General features: G+C 44.3%; 1 protein-coding gene across 1 annotated transcript in view; it reads left to right on the forward strand.

The window, feature by feature from the left end:
* The first annotated feature begins 1,337 nt into the window (after positions 1–1,337).
* The window catches only part of AKR1D1 (aldo-keto reductase family 1 member D1), a 67,929-nt gene continuing 55,486 nt past the window's right edge, over positions 1,338–13,780 (forward strand). The window contains exon 1 of the mRNA XM_043873398.1: positions 1,338–1,523. Coding sequence (XP_043729333.1) covers positions 1,431–1,523 — 93 coding nt within the window. The 5' untranslated portion in view covers positions 1,338–1,430. The remainder of the gene's footprint in view (positions 1,524–13,780) is intronic.

Raw genomic sequence — 13,780 nt, forward strand, 5'->3', positions numbered from 1 at the left:
ATCTCCCCAAGTGGGATTAAGCCCAACTCCAAATTTAGAAATGACTTCTATTTATTTAAAGCAATCAGTCTTTTACTTTCTCTGACCCCTATGATTGACCTAGTGGTTGGTTCTGTGAACTAAAAGAGGCAACTGAGGCCAACTGGACCCTATTTCTGGATTACCACATGAGCTATGATGTAAAGTCCCTTTTTTTGTTAGGTTTGAACTTGGAATCACATCACTCTAAGGACTGGCTACCGTCTTTCAGTGATGAGGGAAAGGTCTGCTGAGAGAGTAAGGAGACAGAGAAATGAACTGGAGAATGAGAATTTGGTTCCTGGTCAAATCATTTCTCCCTCCAGCCCAGGTTTCCACTTAACTTCCTTCCTTGTGTATGCGCTCAGTCATGGCCAACTCTTTGCGACCCCACAGACTGTAGCCTGCCAAGCTGGCTCCTCTGTCCATGGAATTTCCCAGGCAAGAGTCCTGGAGTGCGTTGCCACTTCCAGCTCCAGGGGATCTTCCTGACTCAGGGACCAAACTCATATCTCTTGTGTCTCCTGCATTGGCAGGTGGATTCCTTACCACTGAGTCACCTGGGAAGCCCTCCTACTTAATTAGGTCATAAAATTTCCAAACCCCTTCCCAGTCCTGCTAGCTCGAACCTCTAGGGAAATCCTGGAAAACTTACTCCAGTCTCACCTGGTGGAGAAGGCAATGGCACCCCACTCCAGTACTCTTGCCTGGTAAATCCCAAGGACGGAGGACCCTGGTGGGCTGCAGTCCATGGGGTCGCTAAGAGTCATTCACGACTGAGTGACTTCACTTTCACTCTTCACTTTCATGCATTGGAGAAGGAAATGGCAACCCACTCCAGTGTTCTTGCCTGGAGAATCCCAGGGACAGGGGAGCCTGGTGGGCTGCCGTCTATGGGGTCACACAGAGTCGGACACGTCTGAAGCAACTTAGCAGCAGCAGCAGCAGCAGTCTCATCTGGAGCTAGCCTTAAGGCCCATAAATTAAAAAAAATTTTTTTTTAATTTTAAATTTAATTTTAATTTTAAATTAAAAAAAATTTTTAAATTTGCGATAGCTCTGTTACTTGCCAACAAAAGCATCCTAACTGTCAGAAGCATCATAACTGTCAGAAGTCAGATTGCTTCATCTTTAAAATCAATTATTTGTACAGACATAAGCATAAGATCTCAATGGGTTATTATTTGCATGCCTTTCATAAGTTCAAAGGACAACCTCAGTTAGGATTTCCAGAACAACCTGAAAAAAAAAAAAAAACTAACTAAACAGGTTGAGAAATCTCTTCCCTCCCACTGCTCCTCCCTCTGGCTCTCCTTTCTTTCATTAAATAGGCATTAGCACACCTTCTCAGGAAGACTGCTCTGTGGTGTTCACTATCATCTCTGCAAATTTGAAACCTCAGACTCTCGAAGATGCACCTCAGTGCTGTGTATCACCGCATACCTCTAAGTGATGGGAATAGCATTCCTATCATCGGACTTGGTACCTACTCGGAACCTAAGTTGGTAAGCTCGTCTCGCCCTCTTTTTTTAAATGATAATCTATCATTCGTTTTGAATGGACTTCACTGATTTAATTTTTGTAGTAATGAATGGAACCTTGAAGGACAGCTATTTGCCTGAATGAGTAATGAGCCAGAGGTTAAATCAGTTTATGATTTAAAAGTATCTTGACTTAATAAATGGGACCTTTCTGCTTCTTTTACTGAAATTCAGCCTGAATACTGATTATTAGAGTGAACTGAAGCACATAAAATTTCTGAGTTTCTCATTTATGATTTTCTTTAAGTTCATATTTGAGAATTTTTAGCTCAGTCTAACAAAACTTTTAGTGAAAACCTACCATATATGAAGCACTAGGGGCTTCTCCCTGGTGGCTCAGACGGTAAAGTGTCTGCCTACAATGTGGGAGACCTGGGTTCAATCCCCGGATGGGGAAGATCCTCTGGAGAAGGAAATGGCAACCCACTCCAGTACTCTTTCCTGGAAAATCCCAAGGGAGAAGCCTGGTAGGCTACAGTCCATGGGGTTGCAAAGAGTCGGACACGACTGAGCGACTTTACTTCACTTACTTCAGGGGCTTCTCAGGTGGCACAGTGGTAAAGAACCCGCCTACCAATTCAGGAGACATAAGAGAAGCAGGTTCAATCCCAGGATTGGGAAGGTACCCTGGAGAAGGAAATGGCTACCTATTTCAGTATTCTTGCCTGGAAAATCCCATGGACAGAGAGGCCTGGCAGGCTATAGCCTATGGGGTCACAAAGAGTTGGACATGACTGAACAACTGAACTGAACTGAACGAGAATAAAGAGCAGTATGTCTAGAAATGCTACTGAAATTTGAATGATCCTGAGTGAATGAAATCTGTTAAGCTAAGTATAAGTTAAGCAGCGTTGAGACAGGACATTGTAGACAGAGAAGGAAGCATAGAAGCACAAGGTTATCAATCTAATTATGTCATGCCTCTGCTTAACTTTTCAATGTACGTGCGTGTGTTCATGCATGCTCAGTCACTCAGTATGGCTCCCTATCAATTATAGGGTAGAGGACACACTCCTTATTCGAACCTTGGACTTTATGGTTCAGTCAAGACCTGTCAGTTCAGCAGCATCTACCACTCTTCCACCTCTCCGCATGTGTGAAACATAGCTTCTTGAATAACTCAGCTATCTCCATGACCTTGCACATATTGCTTTCCAACTGGAGCACCCTTTCTCCTGAGCTGGTTAATTTTTACTAAACCTGCAAGACTCAGCTGAAGGATTCCTCTCCTTGGAAACCCACCTCCCAGCCACCACAACTCGCCCCTCCTGTGTGTTCAGGAACCTCTTTGTGCTCAACTCTATTGAAGCAGTTATCACACTACATTGTAACCATTGCTTTTCTGCAATCTTCCCCACAAGATGTAAAATCCATTAGGAAAAAGACCCTTTCTTGTTCAGCTCTATACTCCCAGTATAGTGTCTGGCATGTGCTGGGTGTTCAGCTAATGCTTGTTAAGTGAAGATGTGTGTGTGTGTGTGTGTATATATATAGCTTCCCAGGTGGCACAGTGGTAAAGAATCTGCCTACAATGTAGGAGACTCGAGTTTGATCTTTGAGTCGGGAAGATCCCTTGGAGAAGGAAATGGCAACCCAGTCCAGTATCCTTGCCTGGAAAATTCCATGGACAGAGGAACCTGGCAGGCTACAAGTCCAAGAGGTTACAGAGTTGGACACAACTGACTGCGCATGCACACCTGTGTGTGTGTGTGCGCGCATCAGAGGCCATGGAGATGTAAAGGCTTACAATAATAACAGCTTAAATTTTTTTAATACCTAACCATGTGCCAGGAACTAGTACTTTATAGTACATGCATTTTCTGATTTAATCCTCACATTATGAAATACTACTTTATCCTGTTTTACAGATGAGAAAATAGAGGCATTGAGATATAAAATAAAATCCCCCAAACCTAAAGAAGAGAACTGGAATGTGAACCTATGTAGTTTGGTCCCAGACTGTACCTTCTGAATCTCTATACTCTATTGCCTGTTGTAACTATGTATTGTGTCAACGAGGCTGCATATTTTTATGACTTTCTATGTATATTTCTCTATATGAAAGTATGTAGGTCTATATATCCGGAAAGTACTTAGATGAATACATGGATAGATAGATAGTTAGGTAGATGGGTAGCATTATAGATCTAGGATATGAATCTGATTATTTCACTCCTCTGTTTAATTATTTCAGTGACTCCCTATCAATTATATGAGTCCTTACTTGTGCATCTATCATTCTATCTTTCTACCTATCTCCTGAAACTCAGTGTGGGGCTCCAAGTGTTGCATTTACCAATAAAAATTATTAAGTGCCTATTATGTGTCTAGTAATATTAAATGCGACAGGTTAGAGACATTCAAAAGCAGTCGTGTGTCATCCCAAAAAGGGTTGTAACTCACTTCAGAAGATAAGACATACTGCAATTAGAGAATATGGCATTAGTAGCATACTATACTGTGATGCACCAGCCACATTTGTGATCAGAAATACAGAGCTAATCCTTTGTCTCACAAAATTCATAGGTGAAGAACACAACCCACCGTGGAAGATTTGGGGGAAGGAGACAGGGAGCAGGGCATCTCTCAGCCAGAGCACTCCTTACATTCTGTTCAAAGCCACACAACTGACAATTCCCTCATCACCGACCCAGGACTGATGAGGCAGACACTAGGGGCACCTGTGCCCAAGTCAGTCGCCGGGACATCAAAGCATCGTATCAGATTTAATGTCAGGCTCTCAGTCTGAGGGCTACAATCTGAGGCCCAGATTCAGTCTTCTCCCCTTGGTGGGCCTGAGGTTCTTTACAAAACCTTTCATCCCTCAAGAGATAGAAGGAGAATGACAGGCTGAAGTAACCTGTTAACTGAAATCCTTTACAATTTGTGTATATATAAGTCAGTCAATATTTGCCTGGGATGTTGTTCCATGTTGAGAGAGAGCAGCAGGCGCCAGGGAAGGATCTAGGCTTATCTTGAGGGAAGGCTGGGTGGGCGCAGAGGTGAAAGGCAGAGATGAAGATTTAACAGCAAGCTCTCCTCCGGCGTCTGCCCAGCTGGGACTCCACCACTGCATGGGCAGCAGGAACTGTAGTACCACAGTGCAGAGGAACATTACCGCGCAGCTGTGTGAGGCCACCCAGCCCAGCTTCTCCTGATTTACAGACTGTTTTTTTCTCTCTGAATATGCCCAACTTTCTTATAAAGATTGTTCATACCTGTAGAGTCAGGGGGTTTGAGACGGAATGAACATTTAGCAGCACCAAGTTCTCTGTGCACTTCCTCACTGGATGATCACTAATGAAAACTGAAATGTACACATCATCTCTGTACTGTTTCCCTAAGACAGCCTCCCAGAATGTTTTCATGCAGGCATGAGATCATCTATAAAAGCCTCCTAATAGATCACTCTTCTTCCTCTCTCTCTATATCTCCATTGGAGAAAGTCCGATAGGCAAGAGTTTTCAATCCTGTTCTTTTTTCTGCTTTGATAGAAATTAATTTGATTTTTTAATGCATATCAGCCCATGAGTTAATAACCAATGTTTTTCAAAAACTTCAAATAAAACTCAAGAATGTTACCAAGTGTGTAAATGACACAAATCTAGGACCAACTGCAAGTATTTTGGAAAATGGGCAATAATTCAGTAAGTATTTTTGTGTGCCTAACCATGTATGAGTGGCTTCCCAGGTGGCTCAGTGGTAAAGAATCCTCCTTCAAAACAGGAGACACAGGTTCAATCCCTGGGTTGGGAAGATCCCATGGAGAATGAAATGACAACCCACTCCAGTATTCTTGCCTGGGGAATCCCATGGACAGAGGAGCCTGGTGGGCTACAGCCCATAGGATCGCAAGAGTTGGACACAACTTAGTGAAAGTCCCTCAGTCATGTCTGACTCTTTGTGACCACTTGGACTATACAGCCCATGGAATTCTCCAGGCCAGAATACTGGAGTGGGTAGCCTTTCCCTTCTCCATGGGATCTTCCCAACCCAGGGATCAAACTGAGGTCTCCACACTGAAGGCAGATTCTTTACCAGCTGAGCCACAAGGGAAATGGAAGAATACTGGAATGGGTAGCCTATCCCTTCTCCAGTGGATCTTCCCAACCCAGGAATCGAACTAGGGTCTCCTGCATTGCAGATGGATTCTTTACGAATTGACTTAGTGACTAAGCAACAAATGTACGAGGCATTTTTCTAAGTAACACAGGGATGAAAACAATGGATTAGAAACAGGGATTTAAAATCTGTGGGTGACTTAAGGCAGAAAAAGTAAATACACATAAAAATAAAACATAAGGAAAAGCTGAAGTTCTTTAAGAGAGACAGCACTTGTTTGAAGATTAAAGTAACAACAGTTACAAGGTTGTAACTGAGGCAGTACCTCTTCCTGGGTAACCCTGGTTAAGATTGCTGTCACTATAAACAATTTTCAGACTCTGAAGAGTGAGTCAAAGGCTTTGCACATGGGGCAGAGAGAGGGAAGTCCAAGTCCTTAAGTACCAACCAAGGAGGAGCCTAAAACATCAAGGGGACCCTGTGATGGAATTTTGCAGTGAGGAAGAGAGATTGGTGTCAACCCTGAATACATGGGCAAGTGAGAATTTATAACCAAGGAGTAGGGTCTGGGTCCATGAGAACAAAATTACTAAAAGGAAACTTTGGGAATAAGGGACTGCTGCTGCTGCTGCTAAGTTGCTTCAGTCATGTCCGACTCTTTATGAGCCCATAGACGGCAGCCCACCAGGCTCCCTGGGATTCTCCAGGCAAGAACACTGGAGTGGGTTGCCATTTCCTTCTCCAATGCAGGAAAGTGAAAAGTGAAAGTGAAGTCACTCAGTCGTGTCTGACTCTTTGTGACCCCATGGACTGCAGCCTACCAGGCTCCTCCATCCATGGGATTTTCCAGGCAAGAGTACTGGAGAGGGTTGCCATTGCCTTCTCTGGGGAATAAGGGACAATTCTTGCTAAACCAACCTAACAGGATTCTTGCTGAAAAGAGGGAGTGACTAGACATCTCCTGGGACACAGTTCAGTTCAGTTCAGTCACTCAGTTGTATCCGACTCTTTGCAACCCCATGAACCGTAGCAAACCAGGCCTCCCTGCCCATCACCAACTCCCGGAGTCCACCCAAACCCATGTCCATTGAGTTGGTGATGCCATCCAACCATTTCATCCTCTGTCGTCCCCTTCTCCTCCTGCTGTCAATCTTTCACAGCATCAGGGTCTTTTCAAATGAGTCAGCTCTTCCCATCAGGTGGCCAAAGTATTGGAGCTTCAGCTTCAACATCAGTCCTACCAATGAACACCCAGGACTGATCTCATTTAGGATGGACTGGTTGGATTTCCTTGCCGTTCAAGGGACTCTCAAGAGTCTTCTCCAACACCACAGTTCAAAAGCATCAATTCTTTGGTGCTCAGCTTTCTTTATAGTCCAAATCTCACATCCATATATGACCACTGGAAAAACCATAGCTTTGACTAGATGGACCTATGTTGACAAAGTAATGTCTCTGCTTTTTAATATGCTGACTAGGTTGATCAAAGCTTTCCTTCCAAGGAGTAAGCGTCTTTTAATTTCATGGCTGCAATCACCATCTGCAGTGATTTTGGAGCCCAGAAAAATAAAGTCAGCCACTGTTTCCACTGTTTCCCCATATATTTGCCATGAAGTGATGGGACCGGATGCCATGATCTTAGTTTTCTGAATGTTGTTCTTTAAACCAACCTTTTCTCTCTCCTCTATCACTTTCATCAACAGGCCCTTTAGTTCTTCACTTTCTGCCGTAAGGGTGGTGTCATCTGCATATCTGAGGTTATTGATATTTCTCCCGGCAATCTTGATTCCAGCTTGTGCTTCCTCCAGCCCAGCGTTTCTCATAATGTACTCTGCATATAAGTTAAGTAAGCGGAGTGACAATATACAGCCTTGACGGACTCCTTTCCCTATTTGGAACCAGTCTGTTGTTCCATGTCCAGTTCTAACTATTGCTTCCTGACCTGCATACAGGCTTCTCAAGAGGCAGGTCAGGTGGTCTGCTATTCCCATTTCCTTCAGAATTTTCCACAGTTTATTGTGATCCACACAGTCAAAGGCTTTGGCATAGTCAATAAAGCAGAAATAGATGTTTTTCTGGAACTCTTGCTTTTTTGATGATCCAGCAGATGTTGGCAATTTGATCTCTGGTTCCTCTGCCTTTTCTAAAACCAGCTTGAACGTCTGGAAGTTCACAGTTCATGTATTGCTGAAGCCTAGTTTGGAGAATTTTAAACATTACTAGTGTGTAGGATGAGTGCAATTGTGCGGTAGTTTGAGCATTCTTTGGGATTGCCTGTCTTAGGGATTGGAATGAAAACTGACCTTTTCCAGTCCTGTGGCCACTGCTGAGTTTTCCAATTTTGCTGGCATATTGAGTGCAGCACTTTCGCAGCATCATCTTTCAGGGTTTGAAATAGCTCAACTGGAATTCCATCACCTCCACTAGCTTTGTTCGTAGTGATGCTTCCTAAGGCCCACTTGGCTTCACATTCCAGGATGTCTGGCTCTAGCTGAGTGATCACACCATCATGATTATCTGAGTCATAAAGATATTTTTTGTACAGTTTTTCTGTGTATTCTTACCGCCTCTTCTTAATATCTTCTGCTTCTGTTAGGTCCTACCATTTCTGTCCTTTATTGAGCCCATCTTTGCATGAAATTTTTCCTTGGTATCTCTAATTTTCTTGAAGAGATCTCTAGTCTTTCCCACTCTATTGTTTTCCTCTGTTTCTTTGCATTGATTGCTGAAGAAGGCTTTCTTATCTCTCCTTGCTATTCTTTGGAACTCTGCATTCAAATGCGTATATCTTTCCTTTTCTCCTCTGCTTTTCACTTCTCTCCTTTTCACAGCTATTTGTAAGGCCTCCTCAGACAGCCATTTTGCTTTTTAGCATTTCTTTTTCTTGGGGATGGTCTTGATTCCTGTCTCCTGTACAATGTCATGAACCTCCATCCATAGTTCATCAGGCACTCTGTCTATCAGATCTAGTCCCTTAAATCTATTTCTCACTCTGCTGTATAGTCATAAAAGATTTGATTTGGGTCATACCTGAATGATCTAGTGGTTTTCTGCACTTTCTTCAATTTAAGTCTGAATTTGGCAATAAGGAGTTCATGATCTGAGCCACAGTCAGCTCCCAGTCTTGTTTTTGCTGACTGTATAGAGCTTCTCCATCTTTGGCTGCAAACAATATAATCAATCTGATTTTGGTGTTGACCATCTGGTTATGTCCATGTGTAGAGTCTTCTCTTGTGTTGTTGGAAGAGGGTGTTTGCTATGACCAGTGCGTTCTCTTGGCAGAACTCTATTAGCCTTTGCCCTGCTTCATTCTGTACTCCAAGGCCAAATTTGCCTGTTACTCCAGGTGTTTCTTGGGGCACAGTGGAGTATGAGAAACATGATTTCCTATCAAGAGTGAACAGATATGGAGGATGAGAGGTTGTGGTTAAACTGACATAGCAGAATTCTTGCTATACTTGGGCAGAGCAGAAATAAGTATGAAAGTCCATGTTGGAGAAGAGTTCAAAGGAGCCTGATTAGAGGTTGTTCCATGAAAGAATCCTTGTCAGGGTTGAGGCTGTTTTCACAATCTCTGCCTAAAGGGACCAGAGACGAGGCAGGAACCGTAATAAATGGTCCTGGAGAGCTAAGTCTGTTTCTCAGCTTTGTTCTGCTTTCCCATTTTGATAATAGATATGAGTGCAAGCAGTGGTAAAGAATCTGTTTGCCAACGCAGGAGATGCAGGAGGCTCGAGTTCAATCTTGGGGTCAGGAAGCTCCCCTGGAGAAGGGCATGGCAACCCACTTCCATATTCTTGCCTGGAGAATCCCATAGACAGAGGAGCCCGGTGGGCTACAGTCCAGGGGGTTGCAAAGATTCGGACACGATTGCGCATGCACACGTGTATGTATGAGTGCAAGAAATGCTTTCTTCTTCGCTACAAAACAAAACCAAAACACACAAAAAAACAAACAAAAACACATGCACGTAACACTCAGGAGATGACGGCTGGAACAAGACACAATAAAGTACCAGGGATTTCATGCACTGTTCTAAGTGAACATGGCAATTTCTCCACCACAGCCAGTTGTCATTCACAAACAAAAGTTCAGTGTGGCCTGATCGTCTCACATTTTTCAGAGAATTTTGTAAAGTAATTAACATTTTCTAAGTAATGGCAACTCATTTATATTATTGTAAAACACTATGCGGGCTAGTATTTTAAGGGTCAAAGAAAGTAATTCAGCTGGGATTTGTTTTTACTTTTAGTAGAATGTATGCCCTGAGTTCCATGCAGCACTTGTGACCCCTTCACACTCACTCCTGCCACAGAAGCCCTGGCTCTTAGAAATCAAATACCAAGAACCGACTTCTGCATTTTACATCATTGCTCTCCAGAGGCAAGGAATACTGTGCATCAAACTGCAAAAAAATAAAAAAATATAAAAAAAGGGCTTGGTGGTTGAGGTAGATGGTAATAAAAAAATACCAGGGAGAAAAATGTAGATTCATATTTCAAAGCCATTAACCTGCCAAAGTTAAAATGGATTAAAATGAGCAGAGATGAAATATACAGAGATCAAGTGAGATGGCTTCCATAATAAATCAGGCAAAAAGTAATAAGGACTTGAACTTGGTTGGTGGCTGTGAGGAAAATAATTTGGCTGGAGCCTAGAAAAGAAATAACCTGGCTGAAGGATACAAATCATGGAGTAGATTCTACAAAGCTCCCGCTACCAATTGGGTCCAAATAAAGCAGAATGAATAGTAGATCCAAGGACAGAAATGGATGTTCCATGCCCAGGTTACTACATTCTTTGGATCTAAGGTTTTGAGTTTATCTGAGTGACTTACCTTTTATTTTTGACTTACTTCGTTATTTTTTTTAACATTTAAAAATATGAAATATACAGAGGGGTGAATACTTCTTCATTCTCATTTATTTTTATTGAAGTATAGTTGTTTTACAATGTTGTCAATTTCTGTTGTACAGCAAAGTGCTTTGGTTATACATGTATATATATATACATTCTCTTAAATGTTTTTTCCCCGTCATGGTTTATCATAGGATATTTTTAAAATAGGGGAGTACTTTTAAAGCCAACATCTGAGTAACCACCACACAGATCCAAAATTAGATATACCCACCCACAGAAACCCTCTGTCGGCTCTTTCCAGTTCAGAGCTCTCCCTTCCTCAAGTGGTAATTGGTCTTCTAACTCTACTGGCAACTATTTGCTTGCTTTTCTCTAAAGGCCATTCAACTTTTTTCAGGTAGATTGCCTGGTTCCTCTTCATTTAGTTGTTCTTGTGGGCTGTCATCTTGTTCCTTCACTTGCAACATACTTGTCATCTTGTTTTGTCTAACTTCCTGCGTTTCTGGTCTCCTTTCCATAGGCTGCAGGATCTTAGTTCCCCTTGCTTCTGTCCCACTGCCCACTGGTGCAGCCGGGTGGTTCAGGGGCTTGTGCAGGCTTCCTGGTAGAAGGGCTGGGTGCCTGCCTTCTGGTGGTGAAGCTGGGTCTTGTCCTTCTGATGGGCAGGGCCATGTCAATGGGTGTGTTTTGAGGTGGCTCTGAGCTCAGTACTCAAAAGACAGTACAGCCTGTCTCCTCATGGGTGGAGCTGTGTTCCTACCCTGTTGGTTGTTTCGCTTGAGGCTTTCCAGCACTGGAGCATGCAGGTTGTTGGATGGGGCTGTGTCTTGGTGCTGAAATGCAGACATTTCAGGAGAGCTCGCTCCAATCAGTATTCCGTGGGGCTTCTGTTACCAGTGTCCTTGCCCCAACAGTGAGTTATAGTCTACCTTCATCTCCCCAAAGAGACCCTCCAAGACCCCTGTGTAGGTCTAGCCCAGGTTCTCATGGGAGTGCTCCTTTGTACTGGGTCCCAGTGCACATGAGACCTTGTGTGTGCCCTGGAAGAGTTGTTGTTGTTCAGTTATCAACTCTTTGTGACCCCATGGACTGCAGCATGCCAGGCTTCCCTGTCCTTCACCACACCCTAGAGCTTGCTCAAACTCATGTCCATCAGTCAGTGATGCCATCCAATCATCTTATCCTCTGCTGTCCTCTTCTCCTCCCACCTTCAATCTTTCCCAGCATCAGGGTCTTTCCAAATGAGTCAAATCTTCACATCAGGTGGCCAAAGTATTGGAGTTTCAGCCACAGCATCAAACCTTCCAATGAATATTCAGGACTGATTTCCTTGAGGATGGACTAGTTTGATCTCCTTGCTGTCCAAGGGACTCTCAAGAGTCTTCTCCAACACCACAGCTCAAAAGCATCAATTCTTTGGCGCTCAGCCTTCCTTATGGGCCAACTTTCACATCCAGACATGACTACTGGAAAAACCATAGCTTTTACTATTTGGACTTTAGTCAACAAAGTAATATCTCTGCTTTTTGATATACTGTCTAGGTTGGTCATAACTTTTCTTCCAAGGAGCAAGTGTCTTTTAATTTCATGGCTGCAGTCACCATCTGCAGTGATTTTGGAGCCCAAGAAGATAAAGTCTGTCACTGTTTCTTGCCCTCCAAGAGTAGAGTTTCTGTTTCCCTAGCCCTGTGGAGCTCTTTTACTCAAGTCTCACTGGCCTTCACAGCTAAATGTTCTTGGGGTTCTTCCTCCTAATACTAAACTCTGACTGTCATGGAGGGCTATTTTTATGTGGCAGCATCCCTGCGCAGCCTGCATGGGTTTACTATTTTTTGTGTGTGAGGGTTGTTTTTAGTATAGATATCTGCGTGTGGCTGAGGTTGTGGTGACCAGAGCTGTCCTGGATATTGATCAGGGCCTCCCCTTTGCTCTGTGGTTGTCCCTGCTCTGTCATGGTGGGGTCCGCTCCCTAGTTGTTATAGTAGCAGTCCCCCAGATCTGTTTCTTGGTTGTATTTCTGGTCTGCGGTGCGAGGGAGGCAGAAGTGGAGCACCCCCACTGGGAGAGCAGTCACTGAGTATTCCTCCTCTGGAGCTGGCCATCTGTGGGTGTGCTCTGTTGTGTCACCTTTCACCTGTTGTGCAAGCTCTCAGATTACACACTTGGTGCTGCTTTCTGCCCTGCCTTAACCACGGGTATGCCAGCAGTTGGCCTTGTGTCTCTCAGATGTTGTTTTCACCAGGCCACCAGCACAGATCCACTGAAGTCAGCTGCCAGGTTGCAGTAATCATGGATTTGGCCTTCTGTGGGCACAATGGAGGCAGCTCAGACTCTGGCCTGGCCTAAGCCCCTTGTGTAAGTGCCCACAAACTCTACAGCTGCTAAAGCTAGGCCCTTCTTGGACATAGGCGCCCTCATTGTCTGTTTAGAAGTTCTGCAGGCACTGAACTCACAAAGCTGGTCTCACGGGTGTCAATTTTCAGTTTTTGCAGTTGTGAGAAGAGATTTCAGCTTTTCTTCCTTAGTTGCATGGCCCTTGGGGCTCAGCTATAGTTTGAGCACCATCCCCACTTGTGGACCACCCAAGGGGTCCACTCCCAATGCTGTCCTGGTGCACCTAAGTCAGCCTTAGTGAGGAGAGGAGTGCGGACACAGTGGTGGCCAGGGTCACAAGAAGGAAGCCCTTCCTAGTGCCCAGGGAGGCAAGGTCCACGTGTGAGGAGAGAGGCTGCAGTGGTGGTCCCACCTCTTGCGTGTCACTTAACAATGGTGCTTCACTTCCACAGTGGTCTGCATTTCCTCCACAAGCATTCTCAGCTGCATTTTTCCTCACTCCCATCCCCTTAGGCTGTCTCCTCATAGCCAAGAGCAGTGCTCTCCCCAGGTCTGCTCACCAAACCCCCTGTTTAGCACCCAGCCCTCACGTGCACTAGCAACACACCTCTCAGGCTGGGGCACGCAGGGCTGTGGCACAGACCATCTGCAGGTCTCAGCCTGTCCTGCCTCAGTCAGTTTGGTTGCTCAGTCATATCTGACTCTTTGAGACCCCATGGACTGCAGCATTCCAGGCTTCTCTGTCCATCACTAACTCCCGGAGTTTACTCAAACTCGTGTCCATCTCATTGGTGATGCCATCCAACCATATCATCCTCTGTCGGCCCCTTCTCTTTCCGCCTTCAATCTTTCCCAGCATCAGGGTCTTTTCCAATGAGTCAGTTCTTTGCATCAGGTGGCCAGAGTTTTGGAGTTTCAGCTTTAGCATCAGTCCTTCCAATGAATATTCAGGATTGATTTCCTTT

Source organism: Cervus elaphus, chromosome 18 (genome assembly GCF_910594005.1).
Source record: "Cervus elaphus chromosome 18, mCerEla1.1, whole genome shotgun sequence".
NCBI classification, from domain to species: Eukaryota; Metazoa; Chordata; class Mammalia; order Artiodactyla; family Cervidae; genus Cervus; species Cervus elaphus.